This window comes from Patagioenas fasciata, chromosome Z (assembly GCF_037038585.1).
Source record: "Patagioenas fasciata isolate bPatFas1 chromosome Z, bPatFas1.hap1, whole genome shotgun sequence".
In the NCBI taxonomy this organism is placed as follows: domain Eukaryota; kingdom Metazoa; phylum Chordata; class Aves; order Columbiformes; family Columbidae; genus Patagioenas; species Patagioenas fasciata.
This window is the reverse complement of record NC_092560.1, coordinates 69072574-69086048: the sequence shown is the minus strand read 5'-3', so window position 1 is coordinate 69086048 and position 13475 is coordinate 69072574. Positions and strand designations below refer to the sequence as shown.

The 13475-nt window shown below is 39.7% G+C and overlaps 1 protein-coding gene across 1 annotated transcript in view; it reads right to left on the bottom strand.

The window, feature by feature from the left end:
* TBCA (tubulin folding cofactor A) overlaps window positions 1-11101 on the bottom strand; it is a 33630-nt gene extending 22529 nt beyond the window's left edge. Inside the window, exon 1 of the mRNA XM_065860702.2 lies at window positions 10867-11101. Within this exon, the coding sequence (XP_065716774.1) occupies window positions 10867-11072 (206 nt within the window). The 5' untranslated portion in view covers window positions 11073-11101. The remainder of the gene's footprint in view (window positions 1-10866) is intronic.
* Window positions 11102-13475: the final 2374 nt, after the last annotated feature.

The following is a 13475-nucleotide window of genomic DNA, read 5'->3' as shown; positions in this document are numbered from 1 at the left end:
CAAACAACTTCATCAATCTAATATTAGCTTATTCTCATACTTCAAGTCTCCATTTATAGTAGCTCTTTTCAGCCTTCAGAACTTCACATAAATGTTCAATGGAAGTGAAGACTCCCACATGCCTGGCTTAAACCTACTGACAATAAACTTGGTTTTCTTAGTTATTTTTCATGGACACTGAAGCAGAATATGCACCTCTAGAAAAAGGGGAAAAAGTAACCCAAGCAAAATGATAGTATTTTAGTAGCTTCTCCTAATCTTTCAAAATAAAAAAGTAGAAACATAAGACTAAATTATTCTAGACCTTGTCTCCAGTGCCAGCCAGTCGTTAACTACTAGGGAAAGAGTATAAAGAAATAAATCAACCCTAAAGCGATATTTCCTGTGGTATATGTGCCTTTAGAAATCAAGGTAAGGACTGTTTAACACTTAAAAATGAAACTAAACCATCAATGTTTAACAGACAATAGGTCAGGTGCTGGCTGTGGCTGCTGCCCTTTTAAAATCTTTTACACATTTGACTGTCACATCACTTAACAATCAATTTCACAACTTGCATGTTCTGTGTAAAAAACACAGTTTAATTACTTAAAAGCTGCAGGCTAAACCAAATGAGCTCAAACGGCTTGAGAGAATCTTAAGGTAGAATAAATTTAAAAAAAAGAGTAGATACTTAAGTACCTTTTCCATACCATTATATTTATTAATATTTCCTCATCTATCTTTTTCTGCTCACTTCCTCTCCCCCACTTCAGCTCCCCAAGCTGAAGAGCAAAGTAACACAAGACGGTTCAAGTAGTCAAAAAACTGACCACTGCTGAACAGAGGTCTTCCCCCTCGACCCAGCATACCTCTTTGCCAGCACTAATGCTTACATGATATCTCCATAAGCCAATTCAAAACAGCAGGAAATCAACACAGTAAGAAAAAAAAGCTGACGGGTTTTCTCCTGGGTTAATTAAATTGTGCAAGCTCAGCAAAATGTTTGACTAGCATTAGAGACCAGAGAACTGGAGAAGGGAAGATGGCAATGAGACCTCCAAATTAAGCATTACATTGATTTCTCAAGGGACTTCACTCCTAGCTTGTTTAGGGTGCAAAGCTGAAAATGGTTTAGACTATTTTAACTTCTGGCTGCTGCCGGAAGAGCACCAAATCCTCCTCCTTTCCCAGTCCACAAAGGTACATATGTTCCTACCCTGGTATGCTGGTTTAGCTGGAATCAAGTTAATTTTCTTCATAACAGTTAGAATATTTTATTTTTAGGAGCCAGCATGGTATTTTGTCTTGGATTTAGTGTGAGAAGAAAGCGATAACACAACTTTTCCATGGGATGCAGTTAATATTTTCTTTCCAGTAGCTGGACTGTGTTTTGGAGTTGGTTTGAAAAGAATATAAGAACTTATTGAACTTTTGGCTGTTGCGAAGGAGACCAAGGACTTTTTCAGCTTTCCAGGTGCAGGTGCTCATAGCAGCAAGGAGGGAGAATAATAGTAAAACAGCATCTAGATGGGCATCCCAGTTGATCAATGAAACATTCCCTACCATTTTACCATCATGCTCCATATATGGCTGGAGTCTGCTCTTATGGTTCATTAGGTCCATTCAGGAGTTCTGTATTACTTCCATGTTATTTGTTAGTTCGGGTTTTGGCCTTTTGCCATTTTGGCCTTTTGCCTTTTTGCTCTCTCCAGGATTGGCTACCCAGGACCAGGATACTCTCTTCTCTGCTCTTCTGTGATCAGCTGCATGGGATCGGTATTTGCAAGCAATTACCTTTTGGCTGCCTTATTTTACATTTTTATATATATATTCGTTATTATTATTGTTGTAGTTGTCTTCCTAAACTGCTCTTATCTCAACTCACGTGTTTCTCCCTTTCCTTTTGATTCTCTTCCTGATCCCACTTGGGGAGGGTAACCAAACAGTTGCCATGGTTCTACTTGCGGCTGGGGTTAAACCACAACACCTTATACATCAACAGTAGCATCATCTCCTGTACTTGCATAATTAGCAGTAGCAAGCAGATCTACCTCTCTGATCATAGGAAGGGCACCTGGTTTATCTGAAGTTTGACAGATGAAAAAAGCATGCACAACATGAGTTATCCAAATGCATAATGAAATTAAAATGCTATGGACTAGGTAGACAAAAATTCTATCTTCCTGAACCACAGTCACAGGCAGGAACTACTAGTGGATGCCTAGAATACAAGTGGTAAAATGGTCCAAGGACAGAGCAAGCACACACTACTATTCTTGATATATTTCCCTCAACCTCCAGCAACTGCCAACAAATCAGGTTCTACATGAGCTAGAATGACACCTATGTGCCACCAAATAAAGACTGCTCTCCAGCATTAGGAAAATCAATGCAAGAAACACTTCCATGGCTGGACTGAGCAAGCCCAGTGGAGGTCTGAAGAAGATGAGAGGGAATTTCTCAATTTTGCTATTGAATAGCTTCACTATTGAAAGGACGTGCACCTCTTCAAAATTAATGTTACTGTTAACCATGGTATATGCTAATGTGCCATGGATTCAGCCTAAGAACACAGAAAACTCAAAGCTGACAGCATGTATTGACTAGATAATGAAAAATCTATGCTGACTTGATTCAAACCTAAAAATCTGTAATTGTGCACCTATACAGGGTACAGCTTTTTTTGTTATAGTATAATAAACTGTAAGTATTAGCATTATGCACAATTGTAGCACAAGTAATTCAACAACTGCAGTAACACTGGCGCTGTGCTAATCATTGCTTGCAGAGCTTAAATATCAGGTCCAAAACTGCAAATTACTTATTTACATTCTTGTTCACTAAGGCTACATAAGCACACACACATTACAGGCTGGGGCCTAAGAGCAAAAGTCAACAAAGGAAGATGAAAGGAGGAAAGAAATATAATACTTGACACAGTTATCACAAACTGCCATGTTTTCTTAGCCATGAGTGAATGCTCTCTGATTTGAACAGGATTTCAAGTTTATGTGTTCATTTTCTTGAGAAAATCATCATAAAAGATTTCTCTTTTAACAGTCAAGATATAACCATGCACAACTATACATGATTTTTAGCCTCTTCTGCATCTACAGCTTACAGAACTGAGTTACTACAACATTTCACGTTAACTTTGAAAGCTTGGCTTTTGTCATGGATTACTATTCTGCACACTATGAAAACCAGTGGCAGGGTTTCTTTGAAGTCAGAAAATTATTCCAAGTAAAAAACTACTTTATTTTAACATTTTTATAGCATTTCTGTTACTAGAGATTTCTCTGAATCTCCAGGGCTTCACATTATGTCTTTGCCTCTCAACATCATTATTTGCAATACATTCAGGCAGATTTTTTAAATCTTTGCCGTAGCAACAACTGAAGTTCCCCTTTTTGCCCTGGTTGGGGCATCCCTGAATGCCAGCAACCAGTGGGAGCATGGAGGCAAGAGGAGGAATGGAAGAATCCAATAGATGCAACCAGGACGAAAGCTCTTAAATTATGGGCTACTCAAAAAGCAAAAGGTGATGATGGCTGGGGAATCAAGATTTTGCTGAGGTGCTGCAAAAAGCAACTTTGATGGTTGAAGGCAAAGAAGAGAAGGGCTACTCTATCAAGAGAGCTGGAAGAGCATTTCTGATGGGCTGAAGAGTTGGAAAGAAATGAAAAGTTTATCAGCCCATCCTGAAGAGACCGTGCAGTGCCAAAAATTCCAAGAAAGAAGGGCATGGCATGGAATGGGACAGAAGTCAGAAGTTGTAAATGCTAAGAAACACTTTTAGAGAAGGAAGAACAAGAAATGAGGCCTCTGATATGGCAACAATTGGAGCTACCACAGATCTCCACTTCATTTTACCTTCTATAACCGAGTCATCATCTTCAGTCAAGACCCTGGTTTGGGAAAAAAGGCGCAGAGTCTATTTACTCCTTTCCCTGCCCCCCATTCCGACTAGGTATAACCAATTGGAAGTGTTACAGTAGTGGCCAAAATTAAACAGAATTACAATCATATTATGTGTGTAGGCAATTCACAATGCCTCAGTGAAGACACAATGCAGTTTAACGAAAATGTGATGTACCTCCTGATTCTGAATGAGGTTTCCACATATATGATATATATAATTTAATAATACTTAAAGTCAAGCCAGGATGGATTATGGTTGTCAATCCACTTGTAACTCACCCTCTGTATACAAAGCACTACCATAAATTTAATGTAATTTTTTAGTTTTTCCTTAGATCCACATTCTAATTCAGCACAAAATGATTATTTGTAACTGTTTAATCCACATAGGTGAATATGTGGCTCCATGCCATGAGTAAGAATGCCACAAAAAAAGTACATATGATCAAAACTAAGAAAACAGTACTACACATGTGCACAATGGCACCAAAATAGGGTTGTCAAGCAACTGTAACTACTGTATTTCCAAACTTTTGATAGACTGCTTAAGGAATTTAAGGTTGCAAAGCCATTGTTTTGCAAATGTTGTTGCCAAAAAGAAAAAAAAAAAAAAAAAAACAAAACAAACAAAAAAAAACCAGACACAAAACCAAACAAACAAAAACCCCCAACAATACACACACAGACAAACCCCAAAAACAAACCTCACAAAACCAAAAAACCTTTTTCCTTAATGTAGCATTGCTACTGACACCTATGGTGATAAACCTGGTGTGCAACATTGTTTTGCCAATTAAAATGACGACATCAGTAGATTACAGTTGTCAGTAGGACATGCACAAGACAGTTTTGCCTCAGGGGGCAGAAGATAATTGTAGACACAAAAACAAGGAGATGCAAGAATCATGAGTTTCACCAGAGGCTTTGATCTTTCTTTAGTAGAAGTAATGGGATGGAGGAAGGAATGCAAAGAAAACAATCCTTCCAAGATCTAACCATTACTAATTTAAATCTGTGAGATACTTCTAAAAATGAACTAGTGTTTAGGTCTGCTCAAAAGGTAAAACAAATGAAACCAAAACCATTAAAAATATAAATAAATAACCAAACAAACAAAACAAACCAACACACTATGTAATTTTTACAGGAACTACTGTGCTCTTCTCACAGCTTTCCAAGATATGTGTGGGTACTGTTTGGTTTTCCTGAAGTTTAAAATAAAGCATGCATTGAAAAACAGAGGGAAATAGGAACTCCTTCAAACAAGTATTTTCATTTCTGGAGACTAGAGTCAACTTGCAGTTATCCTGCAAATAATTATCTGGGTTGATGGCTGTGTGTGTCACAGATGTTAACTCAGACACCACTATGTAAATGCAGGTCCATTCTTTTCTCAGCCATTTCACATTAAGCAGTTTTTTATGTGGGACAGTGACTAAGTTAAGAAAGGTTATTTAATTTCAATGCAGTCAACTTGTATCCAAGAGTGCATGCAACATATTCACCCTCCTGAATCCCTGTGCTCTTGGATATGCACTGTAAACACAATAAATTGCTTTATCATGCTGAGTCAGTATAGCTGAGCAGCTCTGCACATCATTCCTCAATACCTGTGTTGTATAAGATATGCCAGCCCTTCCCATTAACTGAGCTAACAGGCAGCTGTTGCATACAATCTTCTAATTGTTATATGAATAAAGAAAGGAGGCATGAGTTTCTTATCAATATATTGACCCTAAGAATTAGAGTTAGTGCCGATGGCTAATGGGGAAAAAAAACAAGAAAGCTACCATAATTCATATAGTGGACAGAAAGAAGACTGAAAAAATTTGTGATTTCCACCAGACATAGCATATTTCTTGAGTAACCAAGAAAAACTAGTTTTGTGCTTGAATTAGCAACAGAGTCACCATACAGTTAAAAGAATCTCTGCATTCTTTGCAATACTTCATACTTTACTTGCACAAAATGTATCCTGAACTGACCGGTAAAATAATTCAATGCAAAAGAATTGTTTAAATTTATATTTAAAATAGACAGAGTTTCACATCATCTGCAGAACTTTCTGTGCTTGGGAAAACAAACAAACAACAACAACAAAAAAACACAAAACCAAAACACACAAAGACAAAAACCAAAACCAGTGTAAATTGGTTGGCAATATTATGATATTTTACAAAGAAAAAAACAAAACAAAACAAAACAGTGTCAACACCAGCGCGACAGGCAAAAGAACACTCTTAGGAAGATTCCATAGTTTTAGAAAGGTGGTTTTAAAAAAGAGCTGCTTCACAAAAATCAATACACTTTCCCCATAGGTTCATGATGTAAAATTCTATAATCAAGGCTTGTAGATTTGTAATTATGGTATGTCAGCCACATTTAAACAAGACTGTTAAAAGATTGTTAAAGTTAAACTAACACAATTGCAATGTGAATTGTCTTAGTCTCATTCTAATCTACTGGTGTCACTTCCACTTAATCAGATGGAAACTATGGGTAAATGTCAGTACTATTTTCACACGACCCAGCTTACTTTGTTTGTAGTAGTTTTAAAAATCATTGGCAATCTGAAATGAGAATAAGATTTTTTTTTTTTAGTTTTTCTGTTTTGGTTTTATTTTGTTTTGCTTTGTTTTTCTTCTAATCAATTCTGTGACTATCCAGCAGGTTGTCCAAGTTTGGATTTACTGAGAGAAAGACTATTTTGAAGGGATTAAAGCAGAAATATTGCTTGATAGGACATAAGCCACAAATGCAGCAAACATTACTATTCATGCTCATCAAATCTATTTTTTCTGAATGACAAACAAATGAAACTATGCAATCATCAAGAGTCTGGCTATCAAAAAGTTCTCCCCATTCAGAGTTCAAATTTTTCACTTACACATAGCAATGTAAGAAAAATGAAGGCAAGTAAAGTACCCACGACCTACAATATATAGTCTCTTGAGGGCAGTACTCAAAGAATTTATGATATACAGATTAAAAAAGTACCCCAAAGCAGAACAGCTGCTTTGTTCTTAGTTTGAAAAAAAAAATGATGAGTTACATAACTAATGAGAGAAAATAATGTCCTACAGCAGATTACTAAAAAAAAGACAAAATGTCAAAAAGAGTTCAATACCTCCTAATGGTTCTTGACCCTTATCTTTTTTCATATACTCTTATAGCTTGAGCACTGAATGTCCCTGAAAATCAGTATTACAGGCTAAATTCAACGTACTTTTCTAAACTGCAGATGCAGAAAAAACTAAGGAAAATTAATTGAAGTGTTAAGCCATTCCCTTTATGGCATGTTTAATAAGCCTCTATGTGAGCCTTCTCACACACTAGGAATAAATACAAATATACTTTTTCTAGTCCAAAATAAGAGGACAATGTTAATGCTCCTAACCTGACTCAAGTCACATGCATACCCAATGTGGTAGAGCATAACTAGGCTTCTAGTTGAAGGGTGAAGTGGGAAAGAGCCCCACCTTTTCTTGTATCTGCATGCTGCCATCACAGAAGTAGGAGCTGCTGCTGTTTTATCTCCCCTATGGGAATGTAAGATAACTCCTTTCCGCCTTTTTTTTTTTTTTTAAGCTACCTTCACTTACAGTATGCCAGCTGCTGCAGAGTAACTGTAGATGTGCCTATTGTTACCACACAACAAACATAACCTAAGTTTACTTGCCTATTCACACAGTCATGCTCCAAAAGCAAACCTGGATCCTGTTGATGGTATTTGTATTATTTCCCTGAATGTTGTAATCCCTTTCTTTGTACTAGCCCTGAAACATGTACAGTTGTGTGATGAGCTAGACCAGACAGGCCTCATCCTTCAAATAGTGGGGTTTTTTTCTATCCTCCCTGAAATATACATATGTGTGGCCACCTAGGTCCTTGCGCTGGGCACAGAGGAGGAGGTTGTAACAGCCACTAACATTTGGGTTAGTTTACACCATCATGGACCAACAACATGCCTTCTCCTGTCACAAATTACAATTGTTTCAGCTCAGAGGAATCCCCACCTACACAGTACTCCTGAAACATATTGTAACTTATTAAGCACTGTTTTTAAGAGGTCACAGAATTTGTATTAGGTTCATAAAATAGTTCTCAGGAATAGTCAGACTTTGCCTGAACTTATCTTGGCCAGACCAGAGATTTTTTTTTTTTTACTTGTTCAACTGTAAGCACTATTGTGACTAGCTGAGAATTACCTTTCTTCTCATTTTTGCTCAGCTTTGTACAATCTTGTGGTATAACACTATTGTATTGATTTTTTTACTAACAAAAATGAGTTCTCTCTGACTTAGAATAAAAAGGTAGCATAAATGATCAAATCTTATGAGAGCAGGAGGATGGGATGATAGCAAAGCCCTTGAAAACAGACACAGGAAGATGCTGAAATGCCCTAGTGTCACCAATAGTCAAATATTGGTCAAAGGAATGAAACCCTGAGAGACAGGTAAAACCAGTTTTAGAATAACAAAGGAAAATTATTCAACACATGTAATACACACCATAGGCAGTAAATTCAGATAAAATGTGGAGTGCAAAACAAGAAAGAGAAATGTGTGAATTTTTTATATGCATTTCTATATGCAAACTCTGAGAAGTACAAAGCAATTAACATCATACTCCTCTCAACAAAGGATTTAGGATGCTGATGACTTTGCTTGAATTTGTCCCCTCCCCACTACTGAATTGAACCAGTGGACCTAGGACATAGAGAGCCAGCAAAAAGGTGAGTATAACATCAGGGAAAGGCTACTATTAAGAACAAAATAGGAACATTAGAAACTTTGTGTATGTTAATTTTGACTGTATATAACTTGAACTGTGTTAGCATCATTGTAACAGAACTAATATCCACTGGATTTAAGCAATCTAATTTGTAACTGGGATGCAACAAGCTTAGAACAAAATATCATGGATTTCCATGAATCAAGTTAACAGAAAAGCCACACTAAACAGTAAAGAAATTGCTTACACAGGACAAACACACGATGCTACATTTTAATATCTTGTTCTCAGCGCTCTGAGATTCAAACTACAGAAGCAGAGAAATGAAGAAAAAGAACATGCAAGCTAATCTTGGAGTTAAAAGCATTACGGACAGCAGCATACAGACATCAAGCAAGGTCCATGTGCAGTTATCTGCATTAGGCACACTGGCATCGTTAGGCCACTTCCAGGTCCAAGGGGACATAGCCACATGGTACAGCCATGTAAACACTCACATGAACACATGTGAACACTGCACTAGCTCTGCTGGTGTCTCCACGCAGTTGTTCAATGCCTAGTAAAGACTTTCTCCTCACTGTTTTCCGGTCTATGAGCATGAGGAAAAAGCTTGTTCAGGTAACTTTTGTGATGAGTTATCATTCAGGAATGGTCACCTGAAAAGCTATGCAGTATTATCACATAGTTCTCTCAGTAAAACTATCAAACAGCAGCAACAAGCCAGTAGTGAAACTTCCACAAATTACAAATTCTGCAAAGTAAAATTGTGTCTTATTAGATAAAATAACTTTCTCAGTAGTCTCTGGACAAATGAGTTATACTTTTAGCTAACAAAAAGTATACAGCGACTGAAAAAAAATGATAAGTAATTCTAATTTCCCCATATCTCAGAATAGTTTGTCTATAAAAACTGACCCAAACCACCATCCACTTAAAAACAGACAGGGGTCACTTACAATGTTCCTGTCCAGCAAAGCCACTAACCACAACACAAGTCATAAAATGGACCCAAAGCAAAAGGCAGTCACCAAGCCACTCAATAAGACTGCACAAAGCTTTCTAGCTTAAAAATAAGACACAAGTTCATGACTTGCACGCCCTGCATAGTGACAGGAAACAGAACTTTACAATCATATAATCAATGTTTTGCTTACAGCAGTCCTTAAGAATCTTTGGAACCTAGGAACTCAGAAGTGCCTTTATCTAGCATAAACCGAGTGATAAATCTGTATCCATTTTACTTTTCTAGTCTGCAAGTCCAGTCTTTCACAGCTAATCAAGCATGAGAAAGTGTGCCCATCTTCCTGTTAAATTTTTTACTAACTGAAATTATTAGTCATAATATAGAGTTGTTTGCATGAAACTGGACTACTTAACATCCTCATCTGGCACACATACTAATTCCTCTCTTTGCCTGAGCCAGCAGAGTTGAAGGATGTAACCCTAATAAACCCTGTGACCAAATATTTAATGTCAAAGCCATGTGTTTACAGTTGTAACAAGAGGGATTCAGGCAGTTAAAGTGCAGCTTTTCTTTAAAAATAAGACTGTGTTAAAGTTAGTAAAATATGAGACTCAGATTATGAATGCACCATCGATTTTGCAGTGTAAACTTTCAATTAAGAAATTACCTATTCAGCAGTTATTTTGGTAAAACATGTAAGACTTTATGCCTCGGCATGTTATCCAAGGGGACTGCCCTGTACACTGACGGGGCAGCGTGATTCCCCTGAGCTCTGAACATCACTAACGAAACAGAACAAATTCCCGTTTAATTGTCGTCTGGAGAGAGAAAGGCCTGCTAATGAGGGCGGTGCGCGAGGGGACGAAGGCGGCAGCAATGGCAGAACTCGTGCCAGGGCCGCTCTCCGGCACACCCCGGCACACCCGTCCAGCGTAACAACACCGCCAACAATTCCCCGGCCCCACAGCCAGCACGGCCTGCAACGCACGAAGCCCCGCCGGCAGCTCCTCCGCCCGGCCTGGCGGAGCCTCCGGGGACCGCGGCAGGGCCCCCTCTCCGCTCAGGGCAGCGAGGCCGCCGCGGAGCTCGCAGCAGGGCTGGGCCTGCTCTCCGCTCGCCCCCTCAAGACCGCCCTCGGCCTCCCCAAACAGCGCCCAACGTTTCCCCAACGTTCCCCCAGCGTCTCCTCAACGGCCAAGGCGCGCGCCACCTCGGCACGGCGGGACGGGAGATGCGGCGCTCTCCCCCACCCCGGGCGCACTCACCGCCTCACGACGCCGGTCTTGATCTTGATCTGCCTCAGACGCGGGTCGGCCATGGCGGGGCAACGGCGAGGGCCGGGGCCCAGCGGCGAAGCCTGCGAGGGGACGGCCCAGCGCCGTGACTGCGCACCCCAGCCCCGCGCATGCGCCGAACCGCCAGCCTGGGATTCACCACCGGGAGCGGGGGAGTGGCCCCGCGCTCCCCCCATCCCGGAACATTGCAGGCGTCCGGGCAGCGAGGGGGGGATGGGGGAGGATGTCGTCACCATAGCGACCAGGGAGGGCCGGGCCGCGCAAGGTGCGGCCTGGGCAGGGCTGCGGCGTCTTCGGGCCGCCAAGTGTCTTTCACCATTAGCTCACAAGCACACACGCAAAAAAGTGCGAGACCACCCTCAGATGCAGAACAAGGAAGGGTAACAGCTCCCAGGGCACTGTCTGTAAAACCGAGCAGTTACAAGTCCTAAAGGGGAACTTGGACCAGAACGGCTGCTGGACAGTGAGACTGGGACCCCTGGGTGGCCAGGGATGCCCCCCACCACCGTCTGCCTCCTCTGAGGACTGAGGGAGGGACTCGCTTGCTTTTACGTGATTTTCGAGTCTAGATTATGATGTTTATATTGATACAACAGACCACATACTAAGATCCAACCCAGTCTGTAGAGGGTCCGAGTGTTCAGAAACCATAAAATGTGTTATAAAATTCAGTATTATGTGACTTACAAGTTATACTACACTGATTCTGCTTGTAGAAATCCTGTGCCATTCTAATAATTAACTCTGTGCTATACTAATAAAAGTTTGTTAAGAAAATGCTCTATTTGTAACTACAACTTAATGTTGTCTCATTCTGCCAAGGATCTCTAAAATAACTTTTCTGTCCCCTCAGTGTCAGGTGACTGGTAGAAACAAACATAGGCAAGAGCAGCACTGGCAGCTCAGTCCTAGAGGTATAGCTGGCTGACAGTTCAAGGGCTGTTTTCCTTCAAGATTATACTTAGCTGTAACTAACAATTTAAGGGATCAAATTCTTGAGGGGGAAAAAACAAACAAACAAACTTGGAATCTGTGTTTGAATTTCCCCAGAAATAAATAAGAAAGATTTATTAATTGAAGCTTTTTTTTTTTTTTTTGGTGGAGTACAGTTCAGGAAGGTCTGCAGAGACCTTTTTTGTGCCACATCCTTCCATCCTGTGTAAGTCACTTGCCATGACTCTTGACATTGCCGATGACTGATATTTCCTAAGAAAAGATGGCTGTGAGGGAGGATGTCATGTGTCATGTTGCTTTTGGTGATGCACCAGTTATAGGTCACTAGCCAAAAGCCGTGGGAGTACGGCTGGCACCATTGGATGCGTTCAGACGCAGCATAGGGAAGGAAGGCCAAGATTGCTGAAGTCCATGAGGCTGTGTCTTAATTCACAGATGAGGACAAATGTGACCCCTATTACTGACCTCAGCAAGCCGCCCTGGAGGAGACCTGCAAGATGGGCCAGCCCAAACAAAGCCTTGGCTCAGCAGGTTGTCTCTGCCAGGAAATGCAGGTCTCAAAATCAGCAGCCTGTGTAACACCCTGAATGAATATGACCTGGATACAAGTTCACAGGTGTATTATGTGTTTGATATGCAAACCCACCATCGGGAGGAGAAGGAAGCAAATAACATTCTGGCAGCTACAAGAGAAAATGCTGTCCTTTGCTTCTGCAGACATTCAGACCTTATTAATCTGACTTTAGAAAGTTATATTAGGCCATACTGGGGCTGAAACAGTACTCTAAGCAATTCCAAGACACACTTTGAAAATACAGAACACTGCAAGGGAAGTTGCATTAGCACCGTGCACTTACACAACAATTATTTTTCCAAAGCTAGTCTTTGAGGTCATTTCTATATTGGACATAGTTGTTCCATAAGTGAGGAGGCCAACAACAAATAGCAGTATGAAAATAAAAATTGCCTAGAAGCAACAATATTAAGAAAAGTAACTCATGTTTCCAAGTGCTACAGATGTTTTATTTCTAGCCCTGAAACACTGACTCGCATCACTGACAGTATTTAGGCTTAGCTACTGAATTTTAGAAGTAGAATGCAATTGTTTTCTTACAACTAATTCAGATAACTGAACAGATTATTGTATACCAAAACTGAGTTCACACTTAAACACATATGATGATAACTTGAAAACAGTGTTACTGGTGGATGCCGAAGTGTATTTGTAAAATGTGTCTAAAAGTGTGATCTACTTAATTATTAATACATCTTTGTATTAGTACCTAAAATTACAAGTTAACACTCTTTAAAATTGTAATTTTATTTCTAGGGATCTGGATATCAAGGAAAGTATGTATAATATTTTACAGGACAGACGCTCCTACTTTATTTAAAGGAGTTTTAAAACTTTTTTAAAAAGATCTCCTTTGAAACAATTTCTAGCCTAGTCAGTAGTAGATATGTTTGCCTGTCAATTATTGATGTCATACCAGAGTTGAATACACTCAGTTATGAAGATTGTGAATCTTCAGGTGGTACAGAAACTGTTGATTCTTCAAAGAATTTTGGCAGCATTTGACTTGTGTTACATCTGGTTGAGAGATCTCATAAGATCTATTAGCATT